A 12,735-nucleotide genomic window follows, 5' to 3' on the forward strand; every position below is an offset into this window, starting at 1 on the left:
AGATGCCACAACAGTGAGAGGCCCGCATACAGCAAAAAAAATTTAAAAAAATAAAAATAAATATTGCTTTCTAGATGAATGTACTTGATGACTGGGTATAGTTCTAAGAGTTCTGATATACTGACTTACAGTTCAAATGGACTCTGAACAAGTGATGGGCAGTCCATGACTTCAGTAAGTTGGCTTAGGCTGGAAGCGGCCCTCAGTCTGGATCTGACCCATGAACCATGATAGGACCTGGGTCTCTCTCCAACCCATCCATTATATAAGATTTGGTACCAGGGCAAATGATTTAATGAGGAATTAACATGTGATGAATCACTATCATTAAACAAGTAATGGAAATCCTCTCTTACCCCAAGCTCCCTAAGGTTCATCCCAAAAGTGAAGTAAGAAATTGGCATTGCAAATCTAAATGCCAATCCTTAACCCATATTATATTACAAATATCTGTATTTAGATATAATCAGCTAGTTAGGGTACATGTTGTAGATCTTGTTTGGTATTTACGTATTAGGTTGGACAAATGAGATTGCTATTTTTAAGGTCAAAAGCTAATATTTCCAGTTCACGTGGTTTGACCTAATAAAAGAAACAACAGGGAAGTCCCTGGCAGTCCAGTGGTTAGGACTCCACACTCTCTCTGCCGAGGGCCCAGGTTCATTCCCTGGTCAGGGAACTAAGATCTCACAAGCCACACAGTGGGGCCAAAAAAATTTTAAAAAGAAAGAAAGAAAGATGAAGCTGAGGGTGACAGTAAAATCTTAAAAAAAAAAAAAAAATAGAAAAAGAAAAGAAAGAACAGGGGCTTCCCTGGTGGCACTGTGGTTGGGAGTCCGCCTGCCGATGCAGGGGACACGGGTTCGTGCCCCAGTCCGGGAAGATCCCACATGCCGCGGAGTGGCTGGGCCCGCGTGTCCGGAGCCTGTGCTCCGCAATGGGAGAGGCCACAACAGTGAGAGGCCCGCGTACTGCAAAAAAAAAAAAAAAAACAACAACAACAACAAAAGAAAACTAACTTAAATTTTAAAACGATAACAGTAGGTTACATAACCCTCAGATTATATTGTATCTGGATATTTTGTCGTTATTTACTTTTGTTCACGTGGCCCTTGATGTGTTGAGGAGGGTGTGCAGGCAGCATCCTCAACTCCCTGTGACCATACAAACCAGTGAAGATAGACGTGTACTGATACCTGGCTGGTTTGCCAGGTGCAAAGAGCCAAATTTCCAACTATTTCCGGGCCTGCTGTAAGAGCACCCCCCAACGTAACAGGCATGGAAGCGCACACCCACAGGCTCGATGAGACGGCCTCACTGTCACTATATGGCCCTAGATAATTTCAATACAACTAGTGTTTATTTTTCCCAAACAGTAATCCTAAGGCCACATATGTTACCGAAATCATACCGGACCCGTTCCTAAGCCCACAGACACTTACACGTTCTGAACCAGAAAATAAACTGATTATGTGTTTGGTAAAACCATAACCAATTAAACACACGCTATTTACATTAAGCTTGTTCTGACAACTCCAGTCTGTCTGCCGTAATACGCAAAAGCAGAAGCGCTGCTGCCATGTTAATGGCATGTACAAAAATAAAACTTTTGACAGGAACTCCAGTATTTTAAGAATGACAGTTAATGGCGAGGTAGAAGATCGTCACATAAAACAATAGAGGCTGGCGTTCATTGGGTATTTACTTGGTGCCATTTAATCCTTGCAACACCCATGTGAGGTAGATAAACTCGGCCCAAGGTGTTTTTTTGTTTTTTTTTTTTTGCGGTACGCGGGCCTCTCACTGTTGTGGCCTCTCCCATGGCGGAGCACAGGCTCCGGACACGCAGGCTCAGCGGCCATGGCTCACGGGCCCAGCCGCTCCGCGGCACGTGGGATCTTCCTGGACCGGGGCACGAACCTGTGTCCCCTGCATCGGCAGGCAGACTCTCAACCACTGCGCCACCAGGGAAGCCCTCAGCCCAAGTTTTGAGGCACAAAGAGATGAAACAACTTGCCCTCAGATGCGGAGCTAATAGGTGGCAGAGTTGGGATCTGGACCCAAGGTCTGACTCACATCTGTGAGCTTAAACCAGCCCCCTCACCGGGCAAACGCCTGGCTTTCCCGAGGCCAGAGCCTCCTTCCTGTCTAACTTTGTTTAAAGATGATGATCTCAAGGGACTCACAGCAAACACACGCCTCAAACTTTGGCCCTTCTCCCAGGGACAAGGCTGGGGAGAGAGGGTGGTGTGGAATAAATGACAAGAAGTCATCTAAGCAGTGGTTCTTGGTCAGCTTATGTCCAGTGAGAGCAAAAGTCATCTTTCTCACAAGACTTTGTGACACATGTTATTTCAATGGACTGATTTTGTCTCTAGTCTCTCCATAAGCTACAGGTCTAAAGAATCATTATGGGGCTTCCCTGGTGGCACAGTGGTTGAGAATCTGCCTGCCAATGCAGGGGACACGGGTTTGAGCCCTGGTCTGGGAAGATCCCACATGCCACGGAGCAACTAGGCCCGTGAGCCACAACTACTGAGCCTGCGCGTCTGGAGCTTGTGCTTGGCAACAAGAGAGGCTGCGACAGTGAGAGGCCCGCACATCGCGATGAAGAGTGGCCCCCGCTTGCCGCAACTAGAGAAAGCCCTCGCACAGAAACGAAGACCCAACACAGCCAAAAATAAATAAATAAATTTATAAAAAAAAGAATCATTACGTCTACTCTTCTAAAGAGAATTTTAATGTCTCTATTTTACTATCATTTTCATTTCAAAATTACATTTGTTAAAATTAAGAGGAATATTGTTTCCTCTTCCCACCCAGCCAAATAAAAAAGAAATTTGTAGAAGGTGTCTATGAAAGTCTGAATAATCATCTCAAGGCTTCAAGTACACATTAAAAGACCTGAATCAATAGAAGTTATCTTTGCCATAGTTATATTTAGAAAGATTTAGAAAAGTGCTCCTTTTTTTGACACAGTGTAACATAGCATGGCATGAACATGCTAGCCCAAGCAAAGAGGGTAAAAAAGCTCTCTGGCAAATTACCGCTAGGCCATACTTCTGCTCTTTCTCCTGGTCAAATTAGAAGTCAAATGAGTTGGGCTTCCCTGGTGGCGCAGTGGTTGAGAGTCCGCCTGCCAATGCTAGGGGACACGGGTTCGAGCCCTGGTCTGGGCAGATCCCACATGCCTCGGAGCAACTAGGCCCGTGAGCCACAACTACTGAGCCTGCGCATCTGGAGCCTGTGCTCCGCAATAGGCGAAGCCGCGACAGTGAGAGGCCGGTGCGCCGCGATGAAGAGTGGCCCCCGCTCGCCGCAACTAGAGAAAGCCCTCGCACAGAAACGAAGACCCAACGCAGCCAAATAAATAAATTAATTAATTTAAAAAAAAGAAGTCAAATGAGTTGAGTAAAGCTCTTCCTCTGTTCAAGAAATAAAGAGTCAAAGCACACATCCAACCATGCTGTATTTAAGGCTAGCAAGTATAAGAATTAAAGCTACAACAAGCAGAACCATTTTCTAGCCACAAATCAAAACGTACCTTGCCAGTGAGAACCCTTTTCAGCTGAAACCCGTATGTTGTTATAAAAAACAAATCCTTTAGGAAGAGAGATTCAACGAAAACATATCAACACAGTTAAAAGCAAACAGTAACTTACATTCAGTAATGTAAGTTATTTTAATGCTTGGAATCTATTCTCTCTTAAATTTCCTTATAAAACCAACAATATAAGAGCAGAAAGACAGTAGAAAGAAGGCCAACCATTTACATAAAGATACCTTTACTGGACTTATAATGTCAACTTTAATACTAAGGTCTATGTGAATCCTCACACAGTTTATGCATCCAATAAATATTTACTCAAAGTCAGCAAAAATATGAAAATCTTATTTTTAAAAAATCGCTGGTACTATCTATAGGTGGAAGACAATTCTGTAAATTCATCATGTATTGCCATTAAAAAAATGACAATGTTGTTTGGGAATCAGGTTTCCCCAAACAACAAAGCTAATAATATTGGTTTCTATCTTCCTTTAACACCTTTGCAATATAAAAATAAAACTTCTGATAAATTTTAACTTATAGGCATTGTCTAGAAGTTCACCCTAGTAAAAGAGACCTCTTCAAAATAAGAATTATTTTCACTTTATTAATTATATTTAAGAATAGCCAAGTTTTAAAAGATCTGGTTCAACCCAGAGTCCTGGACCCTAAAAAGAGCACCTTGCATTTACAGACGTCTCTTGGATAAGCAGAAGCATCGTTCTGCCCCCGAAAGGAACACCCCATGAGCATGAGCTCTGTTCTCTGACCACATTCTGTATTAAATGATTGAATCGTCCATCTTTTTCTTTGGCCGTAATAGAAATTAGGCCATTCGCCCCAAGAACCACTAAAAAAAGTAACTCTGTGGAATGCTCTCCTGGCCTTCAGCACACTATCTTTTAGAAAGTTCTAGATTAGACTAAGGCTATAGCAACCTCTTCTTCCAAAACAACAGACCTGAATCTTCTGGTTGGAAGACAATGGCTGTAATTGAGGTAGGTGAAATGACTCTGAAAAGCCACAGTAAAAACCATCTGCTGGTGAGGGCCAAGTTTATGGTTTATAATTTTAGAAAGCCCCCAAAAGATTTAACAGTCTTGCATCATGCCAACAATATGGGGATATTTTAGCTGTGACCTTGAAAGTCCTCAATCAGGGAAACACTTAAAATAGTATTTTGTAAAAAGTGGAAGAAATGACCACCTGATGTTGTGTGTTTGTTACCCCAAATCTGGACACAGTTCAACCACCTGGCTCCCCAGGTTAGTGGCAAAGCTGTATTCAGAATTGGAATGAAAGGTTATGTGGAGATGCACATACGGATGTAAGGTATTATTATAACACCACAGTGATAACATAGCACTCTTTGCACAAATATTTCCCAACTCTAAGTTTCCCCAAATGTAAAAGTGATCAATTATGAAACGATGACTTGATTTACAAAATAATTCACTTCACAAAACATTTCACCATAGTTGCTTCACCCTGGTAAGGAGCTCCAGATACAGAAACATAATTCCAACTTTTTCTGGAACACAGTTTGTATGAAGTGAAACAATTGAATGCGACCAAACTGGATGTCTGCAATGGACTCTAAGAGCTCTGGTGCTTTACTGTCCTTGTTGTTGCTTTACTATTTCTTCATATATTATATATTTTAAAAAATAATTTGAATAGCATCATAATCAAATAATTTACAATTTGACATTTTTCGGCAAGAGAGTTCACTGCAAGTATTTCAGGTACAGATCACCAACTCTTGCCTATCACTTTTGTAAAAACAAAAACTATGATTCACTAAAATGCACGCCTTGAGTAAAACAACTTTAAACCCCAGTAAGATAGAGAGCACAATTTCTTTAAACATTTTCTTAATCAGAAGGTAAACTGAACCTCAATGCACAAAGCTGAAAGCTTAAAATGAGAACTCTTACAACCTTTCCCCTGCAGGAGGCGAAGGAAAACAAAAGTCACTAAAATAAGATGAAAAATATTAAAATAAACGTTCAGATGTTTAATGAGGAATCCAGTTAAGTACTCAACCAGAAATTCTTTTTAAAAACTCTAACACTCACAACAGAAGTTTGTTATTAATGAAAAACGGCAGAGAACAGATTCCCCTCTGGCAGAGAGAAAGCTATATTTCACTTCCCCTGGTAACTATCTTTAGTACTTTATACTCTTGGAAACTGAGAATGTGAATATGGATTTATTGTGAAGTAACATGCAATTATCGAATGCCAGTTCTGGGGGTGGGGGAAGCCTATGAATCAATGCAAATGAAACCCTAAAGCACGACAGGCATCAATATAGGCATTGAGGTCCGGTGACAAAGGCCCTATGATCTCTGCAACTTTCATGGCCTGGGCATTCCCCACTATGGCCAGTGGGCTATTTGCATCTCAGTATAGAAAAGAATCGATAGAAAGCTGAAAAGCCCTGGCCCTCGCACAAAAGATAATCAAAGCACCGAACCCAAGGCAGCTGGAGTAGGACACAGTGGGAATTATCTGAAATAAATTACCCAGCTAGTAGGCAAATGGAGCATCCGTAAGAAGGAATATTTTGGATGGAGTTTCTTGCTGAGTCTCCAGGAAAACATGGGACAGACTAAAGTCAGGGTGAGAAGGGCAAGTGTCACGTACGTCGGGATCACAATCAAGTACAAGCAAACTTCGGTGCCAACGGTTCATTAGCATGAAGTAATGAACAGCGTGACTGAACATGGGTGTGGGTTGTTTGCACAAAGGCGGCGAGCAAACTACACAGAGTAAACAGCCTTTCTTCAGAAAACTCTCCCCACTGCTGACTAGACTGTCTTCACCTACATCTTTCAGCAAAAAGACAAGTCGTTCTAGAGCTTCTGGGAAATTGTGCTGGAAGTGGAAGGAGCGTATCGTACCCCTGGCCCTCCCTCCAACTAGGAAAGGCTGAGTTTATTTTTGAGCCGTCTATGAAGAAACAGTTTGTAAGGAGTTAATAATGTAATCATGTACGTGAGTCTGTGTGAGCACATGTGAGGCGAATTTTAACCTCTGCACTGCAGGGTAAACTCCACTGGGGCAGGGCCTCTCTCTCTCCTTCACCTTTGTAACCTGGATACCTAGCATGAAGCCTAGCACATAGCAAGCTCTCTGCAGAGCCTCCACAGATGCCTCCTAAATGAACAAAGAAATGCTCAAGAGAACGAATGCCCAACTTTTAAGAAGTACCCATTTCATTCTGTCAGCTGATATCAAGGTGATGGTTGTGATTTACCCTCTGAAAGGGGTTCAACAAACCAATACTTAATATAATACTTTCTTAGCAGCTTGTTCAAAACGTCTACAGTGCTCTATTTATAGTAACTTTTTCCTAAATGAGATAAGCCTCTCTCCTTACCATCTAAGTATGTGAGGTTTTAGTACAGGACTGTTTCTCTGAATGGATAGTCTTGTAACCTCTCCCTTGACTCAGATGCTATTAATCGGGACAGTATCCAGTGAGACGGACACTAAAAGACCCACTATGGACAACTGAGGCTATGTGCTCTCCCCCGAGTTGGGTTTGAATCACATCAGTCCTGAGTTACGATATTTATTCTTCATGATTCTTTGGATTCATGATTTACATTTATATTATGTTAGAACTAGGGGATAAGAGACCCCAAAAGGCACAGTGAAAACCATGGACATGGTTCCTTTGATTACCTCAGTCCCAGGACATGCTGCTGGCTAGCATATGACACATTTATTATTATAAATAATATAATATCAGTCCCCTCCACACAAAAGCAAACCAAGCAGAGCTTTCAAATTAATAATCCTTTGGGTTTTTTGTTTATTTGTTTGTTTGTTTTAGCTGCAATGGAATCTGGTGCTTGATTCAGGAAATCAGGGACAAGGAGGTAGTGGGAGGGTTATGTTTACTAATGATATGCCATCATTTGTTACTTAGATGCAAAGAAGTGTAAAGACTGAGTCTATAGTCTCAAGACATAAAACATGCTCTTAAAGCAGCCAGGAAGGATGACCATTCAAATACAAGTTTGTTGACTGAATATTTCTCAAGCAGGCTACATAAGCTGGACACTGAGTTAGGCACTCACTGGAGACGCAAAGATAATACAGCTGCCTTTCTTGCTCAAGGAGCTCACAATTTCCATGCAGGTTGAAATACATACAATTAATTCTGATACTCCAGGATAACTGTTAGGTTTCATGTAGCAAGCTAGTTTAACAAAGCACAGAACAGGAAGCTATAAAAATACACTTGAGGATGCTAAAGTTTCAGAGGAGGTGGCAGTTGGACTTCACCTTGAAAGATGCATAGATTTTTACCTGGAAAAATTTGCAGGAAGACATTTTAGGTAGAGGAAATGCAGAAATTAAAGCAGAGAGTGTGAAATTACAAGGTATGATCAGTAAGGCATTCAGGGTCCAATGCGGATGGAGTGGAGACCTAGTGGAGCAAGGGGTGACAGATGCGAGTAGAGAAATTGATTAAGGTCAGATCACAGAGGGTCTTGAGTGTGCCAGGAAGTTTGGAATTTATCTTATAAAACTGGAAAACCATCAGGCTTTTCTGAAACACACGAATGTAAGAAGAGAGGTACGTTTTGGAAAGATGACTGGCTGTATGGAGCACTGACAAGAGGAAACAAGAGTCTAAAGAAATGGAGGTAGAGTTGCTTCCAGACTTTAAGGAAGAGAGGACCTAACAAACAAAACAACTGCATAGTAGCTACAAACTACTCAAATAAACAAAATCTTGAAAACCAAAAAAAAAAAAAAAAAATTGAATAATAGATGAAAAAGATTAACTCCCTCCATTCTCACTCGATGCACTTTGATGATAGCACCATGAAACGTCTATCTGAAATTCTGGAATTCTACTTCCTATGATCTTGGTGGAACTCCTGAGAAGCAATGTTTTGGTCACATTAAAATAGCATGAATAATACAAGGTATCAAAACTGGAAAAGAAGAAGAAAAATTGCCCCTATTCACAGGTGACATGGTCTTTAGGTAGAAAACGCTAAAGATTTTACACACCCCCCACACCCCCCCCACACACACATCTGTTAGAGATAATAAAGAAATTCAGCAAAGTAGCAGGATACAAAATCAACACAGGAAAATCAGTTCCATCTTTATATACTGGCAATAAAAAATTCAAAAAGGAAATTAAGTAAACAATTTCATTTTATAATAGCATCAAAAAGAATAAAATACTTAAAATTAAACGTAACCAAGGAGACAAGACTTGTACACTGAAAACTACAAAACAATGCTGAAAGAAATTCAAGAAGACATAAATAAATGGAAGAATAGCTGTGTTCACGGATCGGAAGACTTCATGTTAAGATGACAATACTACCCAAATCAATCTACAGGTCCAATAAAATCCCTATCAAAATCTCATGGCACTTTTCACAGAAACAGAAAGACCCATCCTAAAATTCATATGGAATCTCAAGGGACCTTAATAGCTAAAACAATCTGAAAAAGAAGAACCAAGTTGCAGGGCTCACACTTCCCAATTTCAAACCTTACTATAAGCTATCTTAATCAAAACAGTATGATGCCTGCAAAGGAAAGACATATAAACCAAAGAAATAAAATAAGAGAGCCCAGAAATAAACCCTCACATATATGGTCAATTAATTTTCAAAAAGGGTGCTAAGACCATTCAATGGGGGAAAGGACAGTCTTTTCAACAAGTGGTTCTGGGAAAACGAGGTATCTACCCACAAAAGAATGAGGTTGGACCCATATGTTATATTATATACAAACATTAACTTAAAATGGGTCATAGACCGAAACTTAAAAGATAAAACTATAAACTCTTAAAAGAAAATATAGGAGAAAATCTTCACGACAATGGACATGGCAATGATTTCTTAGTTATGACACCAAAAACGAATGTAAATTGGACTTCAAAATTAAAAACTTTCCTGCCTCAAAGGACGCTATCAAGAGAGTAAAAAGGCAACTCATAGAATGGGAGAAAATATTTACAAGTCATGTACCTGATACAGGATTAATATCCAGACTCTATAAAGAACTCCTACAACTCAACAACCAGCAACAAAACAAAAAACCCAATTCAACAATGGGCAAATAACTTGGATAAACACTTCTCTGAGGAATGTATAAAAATGGCCAAGCACATAAAAAGATGCTAAACATCATCAGACACTAGAGAAATCAAATCTAAACCACAATGATATCATTTTATACCCATTAGGATGACGTATCAAAAATGGGAAAATCACAAGTGTCAGTGAGGAAGCAGAGAAATGGGAACTTTCACGCAGCTGTCAGGAATGTAAAATGGTATAGCCACTGTGGAAAACCATACAGCAGCTCCTCAAAAAGTTAAAACATAGAATTACCGTATAATCCAGAAATTCTACTCCTACGTATATACGGAAAGGATTTGACAGCAAGGATTCAAACAGACACTTGTATACCAATGTTCATAACAGCAATATTCACAATAGCCAAAAGGGAGAAACACCCAAGTGTCTATCGAATAATTAAACAGAATGTGGTATATATGTGCAGTGGGATACCGTTCATCCATAAAAAGGAATGAAGTTCTAGTATAGCTGTGACGTGGACGAGTCTTGAAAACATGGTGCTAAGTGCAGTAATCCGGACACAGAGGGAAAATATTGCATGATTTTACTTATATAAAGTACCTGGACTAGTCAAATTCATAGAGACAGGAAGCAAACTCTGGTTGCCAGGAGTTGGGGAAGGTGAGGAGAGAATGGAGAGTTATTGTTTAATGGTTATGGAATATCTGTTTCAGATGATGGAGAAGTTCAGGAAGTGGGTTGTGAAGATGGTTGTACAGCAAAGTGTATGTACTTAATGCCACTGAATTGAACACTTAAAATGCTTATAATGATAAAATTTAAGTTGTGTCTACTTTACTTCTATTTAAAAAAAAAAACACAAAAACAGCATGAATAGCGCTGTCCCAGCTACCAAGTAAAGAAAAGAATAACACGTCAGAAGAGACGCCTCTTTCCAGATCCAGGTGGGAGGTGGTTCCTGCAAAAAGAAGTCTAAAGGCTCAAATTGTGTAGGCTGTCCCTTTTTAGTAGGAGTGGTTAAGATGCTCAAAGAGACAGCAAACTTACATTGCAGTTTGATGAGCCATCGAATGGTGGGTAAGAACCGTCTGGCCAGTCAGCAGGGTCCAAGGCAGCTGACTGCCGGTGCTGGGCCTCATACTCCTTGAGCTGCAACAAGAGGAAATGGAAGATTGAAATGGAAATGATGGCCAAGGCTGTCTACCAAGCAGCAGAATGAATCCTTTGGGCACCTTCTTCGCACCACTGTTGGTGCAGCCAAAGACAAGGGTCACCCAAATGAAAGGAGAAACACGTCCTCCCCTGCAGGTTTTCACCTAAATCAAACCAAGAGACACAACAGACTCTCTGTGTTCTGTGTTCCAAAAAGAACCTTGATTTTCCTTCTCCAACATCTTCCAACATCAAAACACCTTTCTCAGTTCAATTATAAGTTCGATAACAGAAATTGTCTGTAGCTTGACCTTTGGGTTACCTCTCTTTGTGGAAGACAAAATGTGTAGACTAAGGACATTTTAGTAAAACAGAGGTAGAAGCCTGAAACTGATTTTTAACAATCGCTTGCTTGTTTTGCTCTAGGCTGCCTCATGTTACCAGTTCAACGTTATCACCTAACAAATGTTATGGGATTTATTGGGGAGCCTATGGATGAGAGGAAAATAGCAGTTAGATATCTAGAATATGTTCAGAGACATTTAAAGTTTGGGCTTAAAAACTAGGTTTCTACTTTTTGAAAAACACAGAAGGACAAAATGAAATATTATAGAAAATTAACAAATTTAACCTAGCAGAATTAGATGCAAGATCTTTCAGAATGGCCAATGTGAGAAGTTCCAGGTGTGTTTTCATAAAACACATAAAAATTTAACTCTGTGTGTAATACAAATAAGTTGTCCCAGCATAAATTCTGTTAAAAAACAGTTTTTAGATATGAAGTTAAGACATCGATCAAATCATGTTCCATGAATCAAGACACCAAAAAGCAGATACAATCTGACCTGACAGCCCAGGAGATGGTGCCAGGACCGTCCTTTTCCACCGGAGCTGTGTGGACGTGGCAATGCCAGTCCTCTAGGAAAAAGCAACTTTCCAAAGCATTATTTCTACTATGAAGTTCTTTTCTGTGCATACTTGTGACAGGAAATGGACAAGGGGGAGGCAGATAGTATTATTAACAGGTAAGGGCTCCCAAATAACTGGAAGCCCTTGGGCAAATTACTTAACCTCTCTGTGCCTCAGTTCCTTCACCTGGAAAACGGGATGACAATCAACTATATCACAGGACTATTACCAGAATAAAGTAAGATAACGCAGCAAAGCTCTTAGTATCCTGTACCCATGCAACAGACTTTTTATGATGGTATTATTATCGCCTTCGTGGTTTCAGATAAAAGAGAGCTCAAAGTTCACATCAACTCCAGGTATTTGAACTTTTGCTATGCAGGTGCTTAATATTATTTTAATCTTTCTAGTATATTAGGGGGATTAATATTGTTCTAATCTCTGTAATACATTTAAGTGACATATTAGAATGCTCTTCCTTTCCAGATCTATTGGTTTCTGAAGTGCATTATCCTTCCTGTATGATCGAAATAGCTGCCTCTGAAAAAGGGTGTTATCATTTGTTTTCTCAGGGTCTCTGCTCTACTTTCTAGGAAGCACTAAATAAAATCTTCATCTTTAGGAAAACAAAACAAATTCCTCACTAGTCAATCATAAACAGACTTAATATTTTTCTTTTGTTATCCGTCCATTTCCATCATTGACGTTGGTGCCTAAGAGTACATGTGCTTCTTCTTCTTTTTTAAAAAAATTCATTTATTTATTTATTGGCTGCACAGCTTGTGGGATCTTAGTTCCCCGACCAGGGATTGAACCCGGGCCCTCAGCAGTGAGAGCGCGGGGTCCTAACCACTGGACTGCCAGGGAATTCCCCGTGTGCTTCCTCTGATAAAGATTCAGATTTGTGCTCTATCCAAATTTACCTTGTTTTTTAATTTCCTAATTAAAAAAAAAAGAAAACCAGGATCTCTAACAATTTTTTAAAATGCATTTTACAATGAAAAAAACCTGGTTATTGTTTACATAATCACATTTTTGT

The 12,735-nt window shown here is 40.0% G+C and overlaps 1 protein-coding gene across 1 annotated transcript in view; it reads right to left on the reverse strand.

Moving 5' to 3' along the window:
- Positions 1–12,735, reverse strand: part of SASH1 (SAM and SH3 domain containing 1) — a 185,217-nt gene that overhangs the window by 47,393 nt on the left and 125,089 nt on the right. Inside the window, exon 8 of the mRNA XM_065888739.1 lies at positions 10,683–10,784. Coding sequence (XP_065744811.1) covers positions 10,683–10,784 — 102 coding nt within the window. The remainder of the gene's footprint in view (positions 1–10,682; positions 10,785–12,735) is intronic.

This window comes from Phocoena phocoena, chromosome 12 (assembly GCF_963924675.1).
Source record: "Phocoena phocoena chromosome 12, mPhoPho1.1, whole genome shotgun sequence".
Taxonomy (NCBI): domain Eukaryota; kingdom Metazoa; phylum Chordata; class Mammalia; order Artiodactyla; family Phocoenidae; genus Phocoena; species Phocoena phocoena.